We start from the raw sequence: 15,955 nt of genomic DNA on the forward strand, positions 1-15,955 counted from the left end.
GTGTTTGTTTTAAAAGACGACAATAAGCTCTTCACATACAGACATGATGCTGTAACAAAGGCACGCCATTGGCAGAGAAATGCAGTCACCCACTGCGCATTCAGCTTTTCTTCTGTTTTCAGTTACTCGGCATGATTACTTGCAGCTGAATGTGAATCTCTGCTTAGTTTTTCACCACAGAATGTGAATGCACCAACAGGAAATGTCTCCAGAGCATTTTACTCTTCAGTTTTTGTTGCACAAAATGCTTAAAAAAGGGACAACTTTTATGCATGATGGATTTCCTGTCTCAGCAGTGTTTCAAACGTCATTGTGGTTTAAATCAGAAAGACAGAAAGATGGAACAGCCAGGAAATTCAGAAAAAAAAAAAATTAAACATCAGTATGTTTAGTTGGACTCATGTCTGCATGTTTTGAAAAAAGGAGAATTCTTTTAGTGCTTTCATAGCCGTATTTAAGCTGCACTCACATGTTGGCAGTAAGCGGCACATTGTAACCTGGATGTTCCATTGTTTCCCATGAGAGGTTGACAGAAAAATTCCACCACCTCTGGCTGTGAGCGCACCAACTGTGCATCACAATAGCACTTACCGTCAAAAGTAAAAACAATTCAGCTATTGCTGTTTGTTGCAGTGACAAGGAGAAACCATATGTTCTTTTAGCTACAATGACGAGGAAGGATGGGCAGCGAGAGATGGGTTATTTAAGTGCAGAGAGTCACCCAGTTTAAATCAGTTAAATGTGAGTTATTTGTGTGATATTACACAGAGGAATTAATCTATATCCTCAAAAAAGTTGCTGTAACATAATGCTGTGCAAATACTAAATCTCTGTTGGGTCTTTCAGTGAAATAGATTATTGTCCATGTCATTGGACAGGAATTCTGCTATAACAACATATATGACGGCTTTCTACCACTAACATGTGAACGCAGCATTAGTATAAAAATGTATAAAGCAGCTTATATTAGACCAATCTTGCAGCATGAGTCTTCATCTAAAACAGGATGTTCCAGCGTCTGATTTATTAGAAAGTGTATTGTGAAAGTGAATTATGGCTCTGCATATTCTTCCTGGTTATACTTCGATAAATGTAGACTTATGTGCCTGAGGCAGTGTGTTAGTGAAAAGTGTGGCAGCTGGGACAAATTTAGACCATTTTTATTTACCTTTGCATTTATTTTATTTATTTTTTTCATACCTTCCATCGTTGCCTGGTTAAAATGTCAAACATTATTTTTTTCAGTGGACTTCATTTTTAAAGTGCATACCCCTGTGTATAATGGATTTCTCAAACTAATTTTACTTGAGCATTTTTTTTAACACCCACATGCAGGTAGGGGCATTGTTTTCGGTCCTCTGTATCTTTGGGTGTGAACATCAACACTTAAAAAAATTTAACCGATTTAGACCAATCTGGTTGAGGGTCAGTCAAGGGCACAGTGTTTCGTTCTTTAGGAGAACTGGTCATCATTTTGGCACAGTGCTTACGCCTAAGGGATATTTACCAAGACAGTGTCATAGGTTCCAGATACAGCTGTGAAGTCTCTGAGCATGCGCTGGTATCATGCATTGCTGCATCCCACATGGCATTCTACCAGGTAGACAGCCGGTCCGTCCCCATCTCTTGATAGTAACCATCTTTCTGTTGCAGCCAGGTGAGACGTGGGCGTCCTTTTAGCCGTGGCCACCCATTGGGATCTTCGACACTGAGGCACCTACGTGCACAGAGAAATGCACCACATGGCCAAATTGTCATAGGCAGTGTTCCCGCACAGTGCCATTGGTACTCCTCTGAGTATTTCCAAGTACCTGCTCACTTGACACAAAGTCATTGCAATGATACCCATGGATCCTTCAATGAGATAGAGCACCCAAGACATTCCGTTGTCACATTAAGTCACATGAATTTGGGTACAACTATGGTTACTATTATACACCAATTTATATTGGCCACATGATATCTGACCTTAGGTGACTGAAAAGTCAAACTCAAGGTCATAACGCTTAATGAAACAGTTTGGAGCCCATAAAAATGGTGGAACAATTGCGTGTTAGTTGAGGATAAAGTAGTTGAGTTGTCATGTCAACACAGAAACTTACTCAGATAACTTGAATGGGTCATTGTCTAGGTTTACGTGAGTTCCTTGACTAATTTGAGAGCCCCTCTACTGTTTGCTGTCTTTGGGTGTTGCTTGTACTTGTAAATGCAGTAAATGCACCACATGTAATATTTAATGTCTTATGACCCACTTAAGAAAACAGCTGCTACCTTAAGTGGCTTCCTGTGTTAAACAGGCACGGTTGTTTTAGGTTGTTTTTTTTCCCTTGTAGTAGTTCTAGCACTTTTCATCAGTTCTAGAGTTGTCTCTTTGCCGAGTTGTGTGTGTGTGTGTGTGTGTGTGTGTGTGTGTGTGTGTGTGTGTGTGTGTGTGTGTGTGTGTGTGTGTGTGTGTGTGTGTGTGTGTGTGTGTGTGAGAGAGAGAGATGCAGAGTGCGAGCGAGGGGCGGGTGAGTGGTAATGGAGCATTTGATTTCCTGTTCACTTTGGGAGCCATTGAGACACGGAGATGCGAGAGGAGCTGTGATATTGAGAGCGTGCTGATAACAAAGAGGGGGATTAAGGGAGATTGAACACAGCCTGGTTCTGAGCCCTTTGAACGCTTTATTGGAAAATGTAGCTTTGGAGCTGGAAGTTGTTTAGATTAAGATTTTCTCTTATATTGGATTGTACTAGATGAACATTTTGTCTCAGGTAGCTGTGAAAGCAGCGCATTAGCAGGCACCAGCATGAAAAATGTTCCATTACAGATCATAATTCAAAGGATTCCTTGCAACTGTTGTTGGAGCATTAATGATAATGTGCTTGTAAAGTAGCAGAGAATAAATTATGATTTTTGTCAGTTAATCTATTTGAATATTTTCCACTAAGTGTTTGTTATTATGAGCTCCTCTTCTTAGCTTTAGTAATGAATATTGTCGTGATTATTGGAATATTATGTGTTCACTGTTTGGTGATTAGATTTGCTTGTTTGCATTCGCTCGTGGGTGCACATTAAAAAGCATTAATTAATTTCATGCTGCTCATAATGGATGACCCTTGACAGGACTGCTATGAAATTAATTACACAGATACATTGAGTATTTGCCTCTTTTTTTCTCACGTTTGTTATCTCTGCGAGCGTTGACATCCAGCTGCTGCTCTGTTTTTCTGCTGCTTTGTTTCTTCTCTTTTATTTGTTGGCCTTGGCAGCATTTATCTTTGCTTTTGACAGCAGTTGAATGAGGGGAAAGCTGATTGCCTTGTCACTCTTTGGGCTCTATACTGATGATCTGTGACAGACACTTTCCACTTTACTATTTGAAATAGGGGCACAAGTTAGGGCCTAGGGTGAAATTAGGTTTGATTGTGTCAGCTAATTGGTCTTTTAGATTGTCACCTGTCAATGTTTTGAAGGCGCATTTGCACCAATTGCTATCGAGAGAGGTGCTCAGAAGTGAGAGGTTTTCTGTTCCACACAATATACATGCAAGGCACAGCTGGTTCACCAGGCTTTTAGAGAAATCTCACACACAAATGCCTGCATGAATGGATGGATAATGATCCAAGAAGATTTCAGAGCGTCACGCCTGCAGCTCCTAAGATAAAAACTGTTGTCTCTGACACAAAGCACACTCCGGCTGCAGCACTGTAACATAGACAAGGAGTGAGGAGTTTTCTTTTTTCTGTGAAAGTTGTGTGAAATTATGATGGCAAAATAGGTTTGTATTAAAGCACATGTTGCTTTGCCTCTTTATGATGTATTGTCAGCAGTCTGTTTTTGTTTCAACCCACGCTTAAAGTCCAAACCCCCTGTAAAACCTGAATTCCCACCTCAGGTCAGTTTGGTTCCCACCTGTATCTACAAATAAGACACTCTTTCTACATTGTCCCAGTCCACCCAGCTGTGGATACCAGCTTTGTCTAGGGAGGTGATGGATTGACGTCCCATCCAGGTGGAATTGTATAATTGAATCCGGGTAAAAGCAACAGGCCTCAGGACTAATGCAAGACTTACTCCTTGTACTTCTAAATAGCAGGAAAACTTTACTTCATAACAGTTTTTTGCTGGTGTATGGAGCAATCACGTTTTTGCTCACAGTCGCACGGCACACTGCGCCTGACCACACCTAATTTTTAGTCCAACCACCCCTTGAGGTTCCATCTTCCACCCTGCATTGCACCAGGTGGAATATGGAGCCTTTATGCCGGTTTAAGTTGACATAGATGTGTAATCCATGAGGAAATAATGCAGCAGTCTCAGTTTTTGTTTGAACTGTCTCTTTTTTAGGTTACCTTCTCACCAGGCAAGAAGGACAAGCCGGCTCCCCGGAGAAGCCACTGTCAGATCTGGGTCGCTTATCCTACCTGGCATATTGGAAAAGTGTCATACTGGAGTACCTTTCTAAGTACCCAGATAAACACGCCAGCGTTAAAGGAATAAGCAGGGCCACTGGGATGTGTCCACACGACATCGCCGCTACTCTCCAGCAGCTCGGCATGATTGACAGGCGGGATGGCAGGTCAGTTTCCGTCACCCTGAAAGCTGGTTGTTTTATCCAGGCCAGCGGGTATTTTTAACGTCGTATCCATTAATGCCGCTGAATATTGACAGAAGTAAGTCAGGTTAAGCCCCACCCTCAAAGACATGGAGCACCTGCTGTCCCACAGAATCCCAGTTTGTGCTCGTATTTAACAGCTCACCCCCCGCCACCTGCGTCCACTGTGGCCATTGTTTACTCTTTTGTGGACTTGAATTGATGAGCTTTTGTGATTCTGACCTAGGATTGTGTTAATCAGAAGAGAGCGATTGATCCAGAGGCACATGGAGCGGCTGAGGGCCAACCCCCGTCAGTATGAAGTCGACCCCGACGCCCTGCGCTGGACACCTGCCACCACTCACAACGCCGTCCTTTCTGAAGAGGAGAGGGAGGCGGAGATGGACGTGAGTTGTTGAATCAGGAGTTATTTGTGTACAGTTGCCTGCGGTGCTGTTTGTTTGATGATCGGTTCACAGTGAGGCCAACGCGTTCTCACTGGCAGCAGGCATCTAATGTGCAAAATTACCCCTCGATCAGTTTTCTGTATAATTGAAAGTGCTGAATGTTCCATGAAATGCAGTCTTTTCACGGTTGCTTAACAGAAATGTTTCCTCCGCGACAGGCAAACATCCAATCAGGAGGCTGCCTCTATTATCGGGAGGAACATGCAGCGATTCATTTGTCATGTTGTTAATTCTAACCTCTTGTTTTGTCTCGACCCCTCGCCCCTAAGACATTGCAGCTCTTTCTCTGAGATAAAGCATCTCATGTGTTGGTTTACAGGCTGAGCAGCTGAAGGAACAGGCTAGCTGTTGGGAGAAAGAAGAGCAAGAAGGTTACGTGACGACTCCGGGCAGCAGGCAACCTTTTGCTCAAGTCCACTGCAAGGTTCCATACAGGACCTATGAACGTCGCGCCACTGCGTCCTGGACCAGGCGACTCCAGAAGTCGGAGGATGTAAGTGAGGATGAAGCCGCTGACGGCAGCGAAGACTCCGACAGTTCTGATGGCGCCCCGCCCATTCTCACTAAAGCACACGCACTTGCAGCTAAGAGAAAGGTGACTGTTTTGTTTGTTTGTGCAAATTAATGTTGCTTCACATCATCACGTGTTAGCTGGTGGGATTACCTCTCCAGTTAGCTCAAGTTTTTTTCTACTACCAAGTGAGACTGGAACTCCACATTTGTAATTGGTTTCAGGGCAGTATGCCCATGAGTCTTGTTAGCACAACTCTTCCTAAACCAGTTGATAGATTTCAGTGAAACTTCACACATTGGTGACACAACATATGACCATGTGCATGTCGGAAAACAGTTCCAGTCCCACCTCTTCAAGTTAAGATAATTGGACTTTTGTTGTTTTTGTCTCCTCCTCACTCCACTTTGCAAGTAGCGGGACAAGCGAGGGCATAATGAAGTGTCTCTTAACTACAAGTGAAGACCAGTATGCCACATATGGCCTCTTTTAACATAATTTAGTTAGATTTATGAAGTCTTGTTCTGAGTCGTAGGGTCCTGGTGGCCACTCAGTCCGCTGTTGCTTATACTTCATATTTGTCAGTTACATGATGGGCTCCTTAATACAGAGTTTGACCATTTTGTTCATTCAGGTATTTCAACACAAAAGATTTACTACTAAGGGTGTGTAAATATCTAGATCAGAGATCTCAAACCGGTTCCAGAAAGGGCAGAGAGGGTGCAGGCTTTCTGTGCAACCACCCACTCCAGCAGGTGATTTCACTGATTAACATCACTTTGAGCAGGTGGAATCAGTTAATCAGTGAAATCACCTGCTGGAGTGGGTGGTTGCACAGAAAGCCTGCACCCTCTCGGCCCTTTCTGGAACCGGTTTGAGACCTCTGATCTAGATACAATGGCTACAATACTATTCAGGAACAGTAATTGTATTATTATGGAGCAATTTGAGTAAATGAGATTCAGTTTGGTGCAATGCTCTTTGTTTAATGTACCTTGACATCCATTTTCCATGATAAATTTGAATAAACCAAAAGTGGCATTCCTTAAAATATTTCATGAAAAACCAAGGAACAACTTCAGCTTTTTGGTACTGTGGTGCAGCCACTGTTTACTACAGGGGAATGCACCACATACACTATCAGAAAGCAAAGAAGCCCAGGAGATACCAGCTGTTGTTCACATTCCATAAATAATATAGCACAGCTTTCTGGATCTGAACAGGTATGACATTATGAACCAAACGTCAATTTTAAACGGGTAAATTTATCTGTTGTGCCGCCTGCCACTATTGGACATGTTGTGTGCCCAGTCTTAAGAGCGCATCACACCAACCTTTGAACTTTTATGGCGCTTTGAAGATGCAGAAGTAGAAGCAAAACAAGCTTCATTCAGCCGATTAATAATGTTACAATTGAGCCATCGACCGGTTCATAGCACATTTAAATCGATTCAGGGACCTGTGTGTTGATGTAGCCGTATGGATTTTCGATTTGTTTCAGTTGATTGCTGCGCCTCTATTTACTACATGATATATAATACATGCAAGGATCTGTGAGCTTGCTTACAGATCTCTAGTTTCCTTGGTCACAGCAGGGGGCAAGCTGAAAAAGCTCCAGCTCTTTCTGACACCCAGAAACAAGGAAGACACTGAGTCGCTTTAGCAGCCAAAAATACATGTAATCATTCTGATCAATGCATGTTTCAGTTCCAAAATAGTATTAAGAAAGTTTGCCTTTAAGCAGTAACATTTACAAAGAGCATTTACTATTTGTTTTTTCGACATGCCTACACTAAAAGCACAAGTTCCACACGTGTGTATTAAAAACATCTTAAAAGTTCAGTCTAGATAAAAGTGTGTGTGTGTGTGTGTGTGCGCACATATATATATATATATATATATATATATATATATATATATACACGAGGTCTGTCCAAAAAGTAACGGACCTTTTTATTTTTTCAAAAACTATATGGATTTGAATCACGTTCAGATGGCTTTCGGTGAAGATTCTGTCGGCGTCACACGGATTAAGGAGTGTTAAAACCTTTTTAAAGACGGCCCACAGCGGCAGAGGATGCGTGGCGCACCGAGCGGCCATCGACAGGCTGGAACAACCAGATCATTTCCAAACTGAACGCTGTGTTGATCCGGGACATCGTGTGACTACCACAGAAATGGCAACAGAGCCTGAACATAGCACTTTTGCGGCACATTCCACTGTTACAGGAGATTTTGTGATGAAAGACGTGTGGAGGATTTCGCGCATCGGCACGGAGCCGCTCATGGTGCACAACAAAAAACACCTCCGTGTTGGAAACCATTCAGAAGATTCAAACGGCTTTCGATGGCTTTTCAGTCAAGTGAGTATCAGAGAAATTGTGTAACAGCTGGACATGCCACAGCATGTCCTGTGAGACTTCCAACACGGAGGTGTTTTGTTTTTTTTGTGCGCCATGAGCAGCTCTGTGTCAACGCGAGAAATCCTCCGCACGTCTTTAATTACAAAATCTTCTGTAACAGTGGAATGTGCCGCAAAAGTGCTATGTCCAGCTCTCTTGCCATTTCTGTGGTAGTTACACGATGTCCCGGATCAACACAGCGTTCAGTTTGGAAATGACCTGGTTATTCCAGCCTGTCGATGGCCGCTCAGTGCGCCGCGCGCCCTCCGCCGCTGTGGGCCGTCTTTAAAAAGGTTTTAACACTCCTTAATCCGTGTGACGCCGACAGAATCTTCACCGAAAGCCATCTGAATCTTTCGAATGGCTTCCAATTGGCTGTCTCTAACAGTTTCTGAAAAAAATTTCATGGAGCAAAGTGGCAGTCTCTCAGCCATTTCCCTGACAATAAAAATCCGACGAGGGGGGTGGACCAGTGCTCACTCAAAGCCTGCCCACAGCCGAATGACGCAACCGACAGGCGTGAAAAAACTCATGCATGCGCACGAAGGTTCAAGCTTGGCTGATGCAATCACACGTGATTCAAATCCATATAGTTTTTGAAAAAATAAAAAGGTCCGTTACTTTTTGGACAGACCTCGTGTATATATATATATATATAAAATCCGGAAATCACAATGTATGATTTTTTAAATAATTTATTTGTATGTTACTGCTGCAAATAAGTATTTGAACACCTACCAACCAGCAAGAATTCTGGCTCACACAGACCTGTTAATTTTTCTTTAAGAAGCCCTGTTATTCTGCACTCTTTACCTGTATTAATTGCACCTGTTTGAACTTGTTACCTGTATAAAACACACCTGTTCACACACTCAATTAATCACGCTCCAACCTGTCCACCATAGCCAAGACCAAAGAGCTGTCTAAGGACACCAGGGACAAAACTGTAGACCTGCACAATGCTGAGATGGACTACAGGACAACAGGCAAGCAGCTTGGTAGAAGACAACAACTGTTATGATTATTTATTCGAAAGTGGAAGAAACACAAGATGACTGTCAATCTCCCTCGGTCTGGGATTCCATGTAAGATCTCACTTTGTGGGGTAAGGATGATTCTGAGAAAGCTCAGAACTACACAGGAGGACCTGGTCAATGACCTGAAGAGAGCTGGGACCACAGTCACAAAGATTACATTAGTAACACATGATGCTGTCATGGTTTAAAATCCTGCAGGGCAGCAAGGTCCCCCTGCTCAAGCCAGCACATGTTCAGGCCCGTTTGAAGTTCACCAGTGACCATCTGGATGATCCAGAGGAGGCATGGGAGAAGGTCATGTGGTCAGATGAGACCAGAATAGAGCTTTTTGGAATCAGCTCCACTTACCGTGTTTAGAGGATGAGAACAACCCCAAGAAAACCATCCCAACCGTGAAGCATGGGGGTGGAAACATCATACTCTGGGGGTGCTCTTCTGCAAAGGGGACAGGACGACTGCACCGTATTGAAGGGAGAATGGATGGGGTCATGTATTGCGAGATTTTGGCAAACAACCTCCTTCCCTCAGTAAGAGCATTGAAGATGGGTCATGGCTGGGTCTTCCACTATGACAATAACCCCAAACACACAGCCAGGGCAATGAAGGAAGGGCTCCGTAAGAAGCATTTCGAGGTCCTGGAGTGGCCTGGCCCGTCTCCAGACCTGAACTCAATAGAAAATCTTTGGAGGGAGCTAAAACTTCAAACCTGAAAGATCTAGAGAAGATCTCTATGGAGGAGTGGACCAAACTCCCTGCTGCAGTGTGTGAAAACCTGGTGAAAAACTACAGGAAATGTTTGACCTCTGTAATTGCAAACAAAGGCTACTGTACCAAATATTAACATTGATTTTCACAGGTGTTGAAATACTTATTTGCAGCAGTAACATACAAATAAATTATTTTAAAAAATCATACATTGTGATTTCCGTATATATATATATATATATATATATATATTTTTTTTTTTAGATTGTCTCTTACAGTGGACATGCACCTAAGATGAAAATTTCAGACCCCTCCATGATTTCTAAGTGGGAGAACTTGCAAAATCGCAGGGTGTTCAAATACTTATTTTCCTCACTATATATGTGTGTGTACACACACACCGTTTCGCTTTTTCCACATTTTGTTACAGCCTTATTCCAAAATGTATTAAATTGTTTTTTTCCTCAAATTCTAGACACAACACCCCATAATGACAATGTGAAAATGGTTTTTGTTTTTGCTTAGATTTTTGCAAATGTATTTTTTTTAAAAAGAAGCAAAAACTAAGAAATCACAGGTGCATAAGTATTCACAGTCTTTGCCATGAAGCTCAAAATTGAGCTCAGGTGCATCCCGTTTCCACAGATCATCAATGAGATGTTTATAAAGCTTAACTGGAGTTCACCTGGGGTAAACTCAGTTGATTGGAAATGATTTGGAAAGACACACACGTGTCGACACAAAGTCCCACAGTTGACAGTGCATGTCAGAGCACAAATCGTGCATGAAGTCAAAGGAATTGTCTGTAGACCCCCAAGACAGGATTGTTTCGAGAAACAAATCTGGGGAAGAGTACAGGAACATTTCTGCTGCTTTGAAGGTCCCATTGAGCACAGTGGCCTCAGTCATCCATAACTGGAAAAAGTTCAGATCCAGGTGGGTTTGGGTTAGGATCTGATCCACTAGGACTCTTCCTAGAGCTGACCACCTGTCTAAACTGAGCGATCGGGGAGAAGGGCCTTAGTCAGGGAGGTGACCAAGAACCCAATGGTCACTCTGTCAGAGCTCCAGCATTCATTCCTCTGTGAAGAGAGGAGAACCTTCTAGAAGGACAACCATCTCTGCAACAATCCACCAATCAGGCCTGTATGGTAGAGTAGCCAGATGGAAGCCACTCCTTAGTAAAAGGCACATGGCAGCCCACCTGGAGTTTGCCAAAAGGCAACTGAAGGACTCTCAGACCAGGAGAAACAAAATTCTCTGGTCTGATGAGACAAAGATTGAACTCTTTGGTGTGAATGTGGGGAATTTGGGAATCACTGGTTTAGATGAAACACTTGTCTGGGAGGCTTGCTAAGCAGTGACGTGCTGTGAGGTTGATGGCTGGTGAGGCACTGATTTCATTACAATCAGATTTACAAACATATGAAGCCCACAGAGTAGCTTAATCACCATTTGATTGGCAGCAGTTAATGGGTTCTGTTTAAAATATCATATCAGCATTCTTTACATATACAAACTGTAGCACACAAAAAGCACACTTAATTAAAAAAAAAACATTATTATGATCTTACCTTTACTTATAAATGAAGTCCATGTACTGCTCCTTCTGAATAGAGCATCAATGACTTGTTTGCGGACGTTTTCCTTGTCTTCCTTCATTTTTAAAAGTCTCTCTGTCTCAGTGGAGATCAGTGCCAGGCAGTAATGGGCACAGTTCCGCTAATCCACTAACCGCTAATTATCAAAGATAATGTTTTCATTATCGGATTAGCTTTTCAGATAACTTTGAAAACTATCATTGGACCAATTATCTTTTGATAAATTTTGTCCAATAATTTTTAAATCGTTAACATTTTTGCAGGTGAAGTAAATAAAGCTTTAACAGATAAAAACCTTTGTTAAATCTGATATCAAAGATTTTAGCGCTTACCTGTTTTGTAGCAGATAAACAGCTCTGTGTAAACAGAGGAGAGCTGGTTTAGGGAGAAACCGCTCTATCCTCTGCAGTCAGAGGCGAACTGGTCACAAGATCATTGCTCCTGACGCCATACTAATTCACCGGCAATATCATCCAAGTCATTCCAGGGCATACAGTTTTAACTTATGGTTAAAAATTTAACCAAACTAATTTCGGACATGTTATTTAAATTAATGTCACTTTTGAAGTTTTATAACATGAAAATATCAGCTATATGTTTTAGTTTTAAAGTAATTTTGAAGGTTTTAGTGTGGACATGCTCTGCTGCCCAGTGCATTATAGGTACAGTCACGACAGGAGAAAACCTGTCGTGACTTAGCTTTATAAAAGATAACTTTTCAGTTAGCTGATTATCTGTTATCGTAGCTAACTTTGTGTTTAGCTATGCCCACCACTGGTGCCAGGGAAGAAAGTCGTCCTTCATCAGTCCTGTTCCGACTCTATGTTTTGAGCCTTTCCTGTCTTTGAATGTGAGTGGTTGACCGCTCGTGTTTGACGAGATTTCTTTGCAAATTGTTCAGGTCACAATATCCCATCTGAGTCCAGTCATTGTCACAAGTTGAAAAAAGAATACAGAAAAAGCAGAAAAAGGCGGTTCCTTGCTGGTCGTCCACACAGTCAGACTTATAGTGTGTCCCACAGCGTTTGAAAAGAACGGCTTTTCTGTACCATAGTCTGACGCAAACCTTTTAGCTTTGGTGTTTGTCTTCCTTTAATTATTACCTCCTGCTTCGATTGAAAGTCCAGTTTAGAAAATTGTTTCAGTTTTGATGTGTAGTCCTCCACATGAGGCAGGAGAACTGCGTGCCTCACTTGGTGCCTTTTTGCAGCCGTTTTCTGATCGCTCAGCACACGAAACATGTTTTACACACACAAACACATACAGCTGTTGACAAAAAAACACTGTACATTATGCACATCAGCTAAACGAAGGAATTTAAGTTCATACAGCCAAAGTGTATGACCATTTTAATAGCGACATACAGCGAGACAGTAATACAGTCTCACTGCACAGCATGCCAGCAGTTAGCCCAGTGATTGCGCAATCCATGGTGAGGCACAGCGCACATCTCTTCTCAGTATTTGAATGGTAAATGTGAAAATTCAGCGATTTGGAGTAAAAAATCATCTAAAACTGGTTAAGTTAAAAGGAAAATAACTTTATAGTACAAATCACTGGATAAATATAACCATTTAATTCATTTTTTTATTTTACATTTTTTTTTTCCATGACTGCACGTTACTGTTCTTAAGGTGCTTCGATTTCGACGCGTCAAGGTTTCGTCTCGTCACAACCAAAACTGCGCTACTGTAACAGTTATTCTTGCAACGCAGCTTTTCCTTTATTGATAACAAGAGCCATGTGCTGTTATGAACTGTGCTCGACTCCGCTGCAGGTGCTAGCGAGGTGCTACTCACGCCTGTCATACTGTCACGATAGTGGTATGCATGCTAGCTCCTGTCTAAACAAACAAACGCTGTTGCATTGATGCGTGATGTAGTCAGAGACCGTATGTGGCAGAGCGTGGCATATGTCCTTACAGATATGTAGAAGTTGGTCAGAACCCATAAACGAAAAAAAAATCTGCTTGCACTGTTTCCACGCCATACTGTGTCCCGTTTGAGACGACATAGCTAACACTGAGGACAAAAACTGCAGGTGGCTGTTATGCAGTCGGCAGGTTTTATGATGTATTTTCACCCCTGAGCACACGGATTTTAAAAATTGTCACGTGCACAACATGCGCACAACAAAATCTTCAAGGGTAATCTGAGGGTTTTGTGCGTAAATACGTGCGATCAGTATATTTTCAGGAGCTCTGTGGAATAGAATATTTTGCTTCATTAGGGGCCATGTTGTTTACTTGGGTGAGATTGAATGGTTTGATAAATATTCATGAATTCACTGGAGGGTTCAGTGGCTTCCTCTTGTCATCTGCAGATTCCCTGTGTGCCTGCAGCTGCAGATAATAGATTGTGTTTTCACTGCTGCTGTCGAGACTGTGCAGGCTAAACCTTGTACTATTGTCAGTGGTCATGGGTAATTTACTGGCCTCCTCTTTGCTTCTCACAGCTGTTCTGTCTATATGGCACTGCCCCCTTGTGCTGGAGATAATATTGCAGCCAACTGCAGGATGTCAGGGAGATGGTCTGAAATAGAACAACAGTCCATGAGTGGTTTGTTTGTTTTTTAGTGCAAAGCATTGAGTTTGCATTTTTCTTCTAAAGACAGGAGAACGGTTCTCCAACACAAGTTTTTTTTTACTTTCTGTGTCGCATGTGGGTTTTTACTCAAGCTGCAACAAATAAACATAAGAAGAGTGAGGCAGAAGCATCCAAATGATGCTCAGTAGGTGTCAAATGAGGAACTTGTCCATCTTCAATGCTGGACAGGGTGAACCGAGGGTCAGTGGAGACCCTGAATGCAGTAGTGAGCAGTAGCCGAGAGAGGAATCAAAGTGTCTGACTTTACAATTGTCCTGGATTGTGACTAATGTCCAGGCTTTCACTGACTTCCTGGACTCCCCTGTCAGAAGTGTATCTGCTTGTGGTGAAAGTGTTGAACATGTGGAGACATTGACTTATCTTAGCAGTGACATTCATGTCTCTGGGTCCTCAGCTTTTGAGATCGGGAGATGCTTGAGAAGAACTTATGGAATCATTAGGTCACTGGACAGCAGCGGTAGGTGGTGCCAGTGTCTTTACAGGGGAACTAAAGTCCACGTTTTAATGGTCCTGATGCTTTCTGTCGTGTCATATAGTTGTGAGAACTGGACGCTAAACAGTGACCTAAGGTGTTGACTGGTGTCTTTGGTACTCTGTCTCTGGAGGATCTTTGGATACCGCTGGAATGACTTTATGTCAAGTAAGCGGTGAGGTTGTGAGGGAGCATCAGCTATGACAGTTTATCTATGTGGTACGTATGTATCTCTGTGCATGATCCAGCACATAGCTGTGTCAGTATTGAGAACCCCAGTGGGTGGAGAAGACAAGGGGTGTGCTCTATTAAAGGACAAAAATTATTATTATATTAACACCACAGTGACTAGGGTGCATGTCTCAACATGTTAACTATGCATCATCTTCATGAAAGGGTTGTCAAGGTTGGTTTCCATTTCACTTCAGAGTCTGTTTGATTGACCGATCTGGCCTCATAAAGGTCATCTAGTTGGTGCCCTTGTTTGCAAAAAAGATGGTCTGATGGGCATTTTATTTTGTGCTCATCGCTTCTTGTTTTGTTTGCACTGCAGAGGAGCATCGTGCTCAATAAGAGAGGCCGAAAGAGAAAGCGAATAAACAGCAGTGTGACAACAGAAACCATCTCTGAGACGACAGAGGTGTTGAACGAGCCTTTCGATAACTCTGAGGATGAGCGCCCTATGCCCCTGCTGGAGCGCACCTGCCGAGTGGGCAGAATGGAAGATGAAATTACACCAGTGAAGCGTCGCAGAGGTCGACCGAGGCTGGAGAAAAATATGCAGAAGGACAATCTTGAACAGTGGAATGAAGGTATTTAAACATTGACTGTTAAACGCATATTTGTGCTTATTACATGACCGAGCGTTGTGTCATGAAAGTCAAGTCGGCGTCAACTGCTACTGAAGTTACAGTAACATGATATCCGGATGCATTTTATGAAGTTGAATCTTGGAATATCCTACTTTTCCAACTTGACTGTCAATCGTTCATCATGGTCAAAGTCCATAGAGATGTCTAGAAATCCATGGTTCAACCCACACCTGTGGGGCTTTTTGTTTTTTTGCCCACCCTCCAGAAGATTTTAAAGTTAGTGTCACCCACTTATGTGTGCATCCGTTATACTCCTTTTCACTGTGACAACACTTCAAGGTTTCGCTTTCATATTGGAAACGTGGTTAAAAGAAGGTTACTGTCAAATGCTTGTCACTGCGATAACTCAGCACCACTCTCAGGTGTCACTTTCATTTCTCTCTGGACTGAATGGTACAAATTCACATGTGAACGTTCTGTGGGCTTATAAAAAGGTCACGGTTAAAACTAGTCACCGCTATAACGCATGGACATGCTCTAAATTGAGACTCTTGAATTATATTTATGTGCATTCATCTTTTTATGCATTAATTAAGTCTTTGCACAGAATTATGCTACTTGTTTTCTTTGTTGTTGTCGCGGTTTAGGCTGACGGTGAATGCCTAAAGCTGCTAATGATTGTGAACAAAGCAAAAGTAGATATCAACATGGTCAGTGTTGACTGCTGTTACACTTAGAAACCAGATCATTGTCTCTTATGAAGCC

At 42.4% G+C, this 15,955-nt stretch overlaps 1 protein-coding gene across 3 annotated transcripts in view; it reads left to right on the forward strand.

Moving 5' to 3' along the window:
• kat6b (K(lysine) acetyltransferase 6B) overlaps positions 1 to 15,955 on the forward strand; it is a 103,512-nt gene that overhangs the window by 82,106 nt on the left and 5,451 nt on the right. For all 3 annotated transcript variants that reach the window (XM_034194141.1, XM_034194139.1, XM_034194140.1), the window contains exons 13-16: positions 4,331 to 4,562; positions 4,825 to 4,984; positions 5,364 to 5,639; positions 14,932 to 15,190. In XM_034194141.1, coding sequence (XP_034050032.1) covers positions 4,331 to 4,562; positions 4,825 to 4,984; positions 5,364 to 5,639; positions 14,932 to 15,190 — 927 coding nt within the window. The remainder of the gene's footprint in view (positions 1 to 4,330; positions 4,563 to 4,824; positions 4,985 to 5,363; positions 5,640 to 14,931; positions 15,191 to 15,955) is intronic.

Source organism: Thalassophryne amazonica, chromosome 18, assembly GCF_902500255.1.
Source record: "Thalassophryne amazonica chromosome 18, fThaAma1.1, whole genome shotgun sequence".
In the NCBI taxonomy this organism is placed as follows: Eukaryota; Metazoa; Chordata; class Actinopteri; order Batrachoidiformes; family Batrachoididae; genus Thalassophryne; species Thalassophryne amazonica.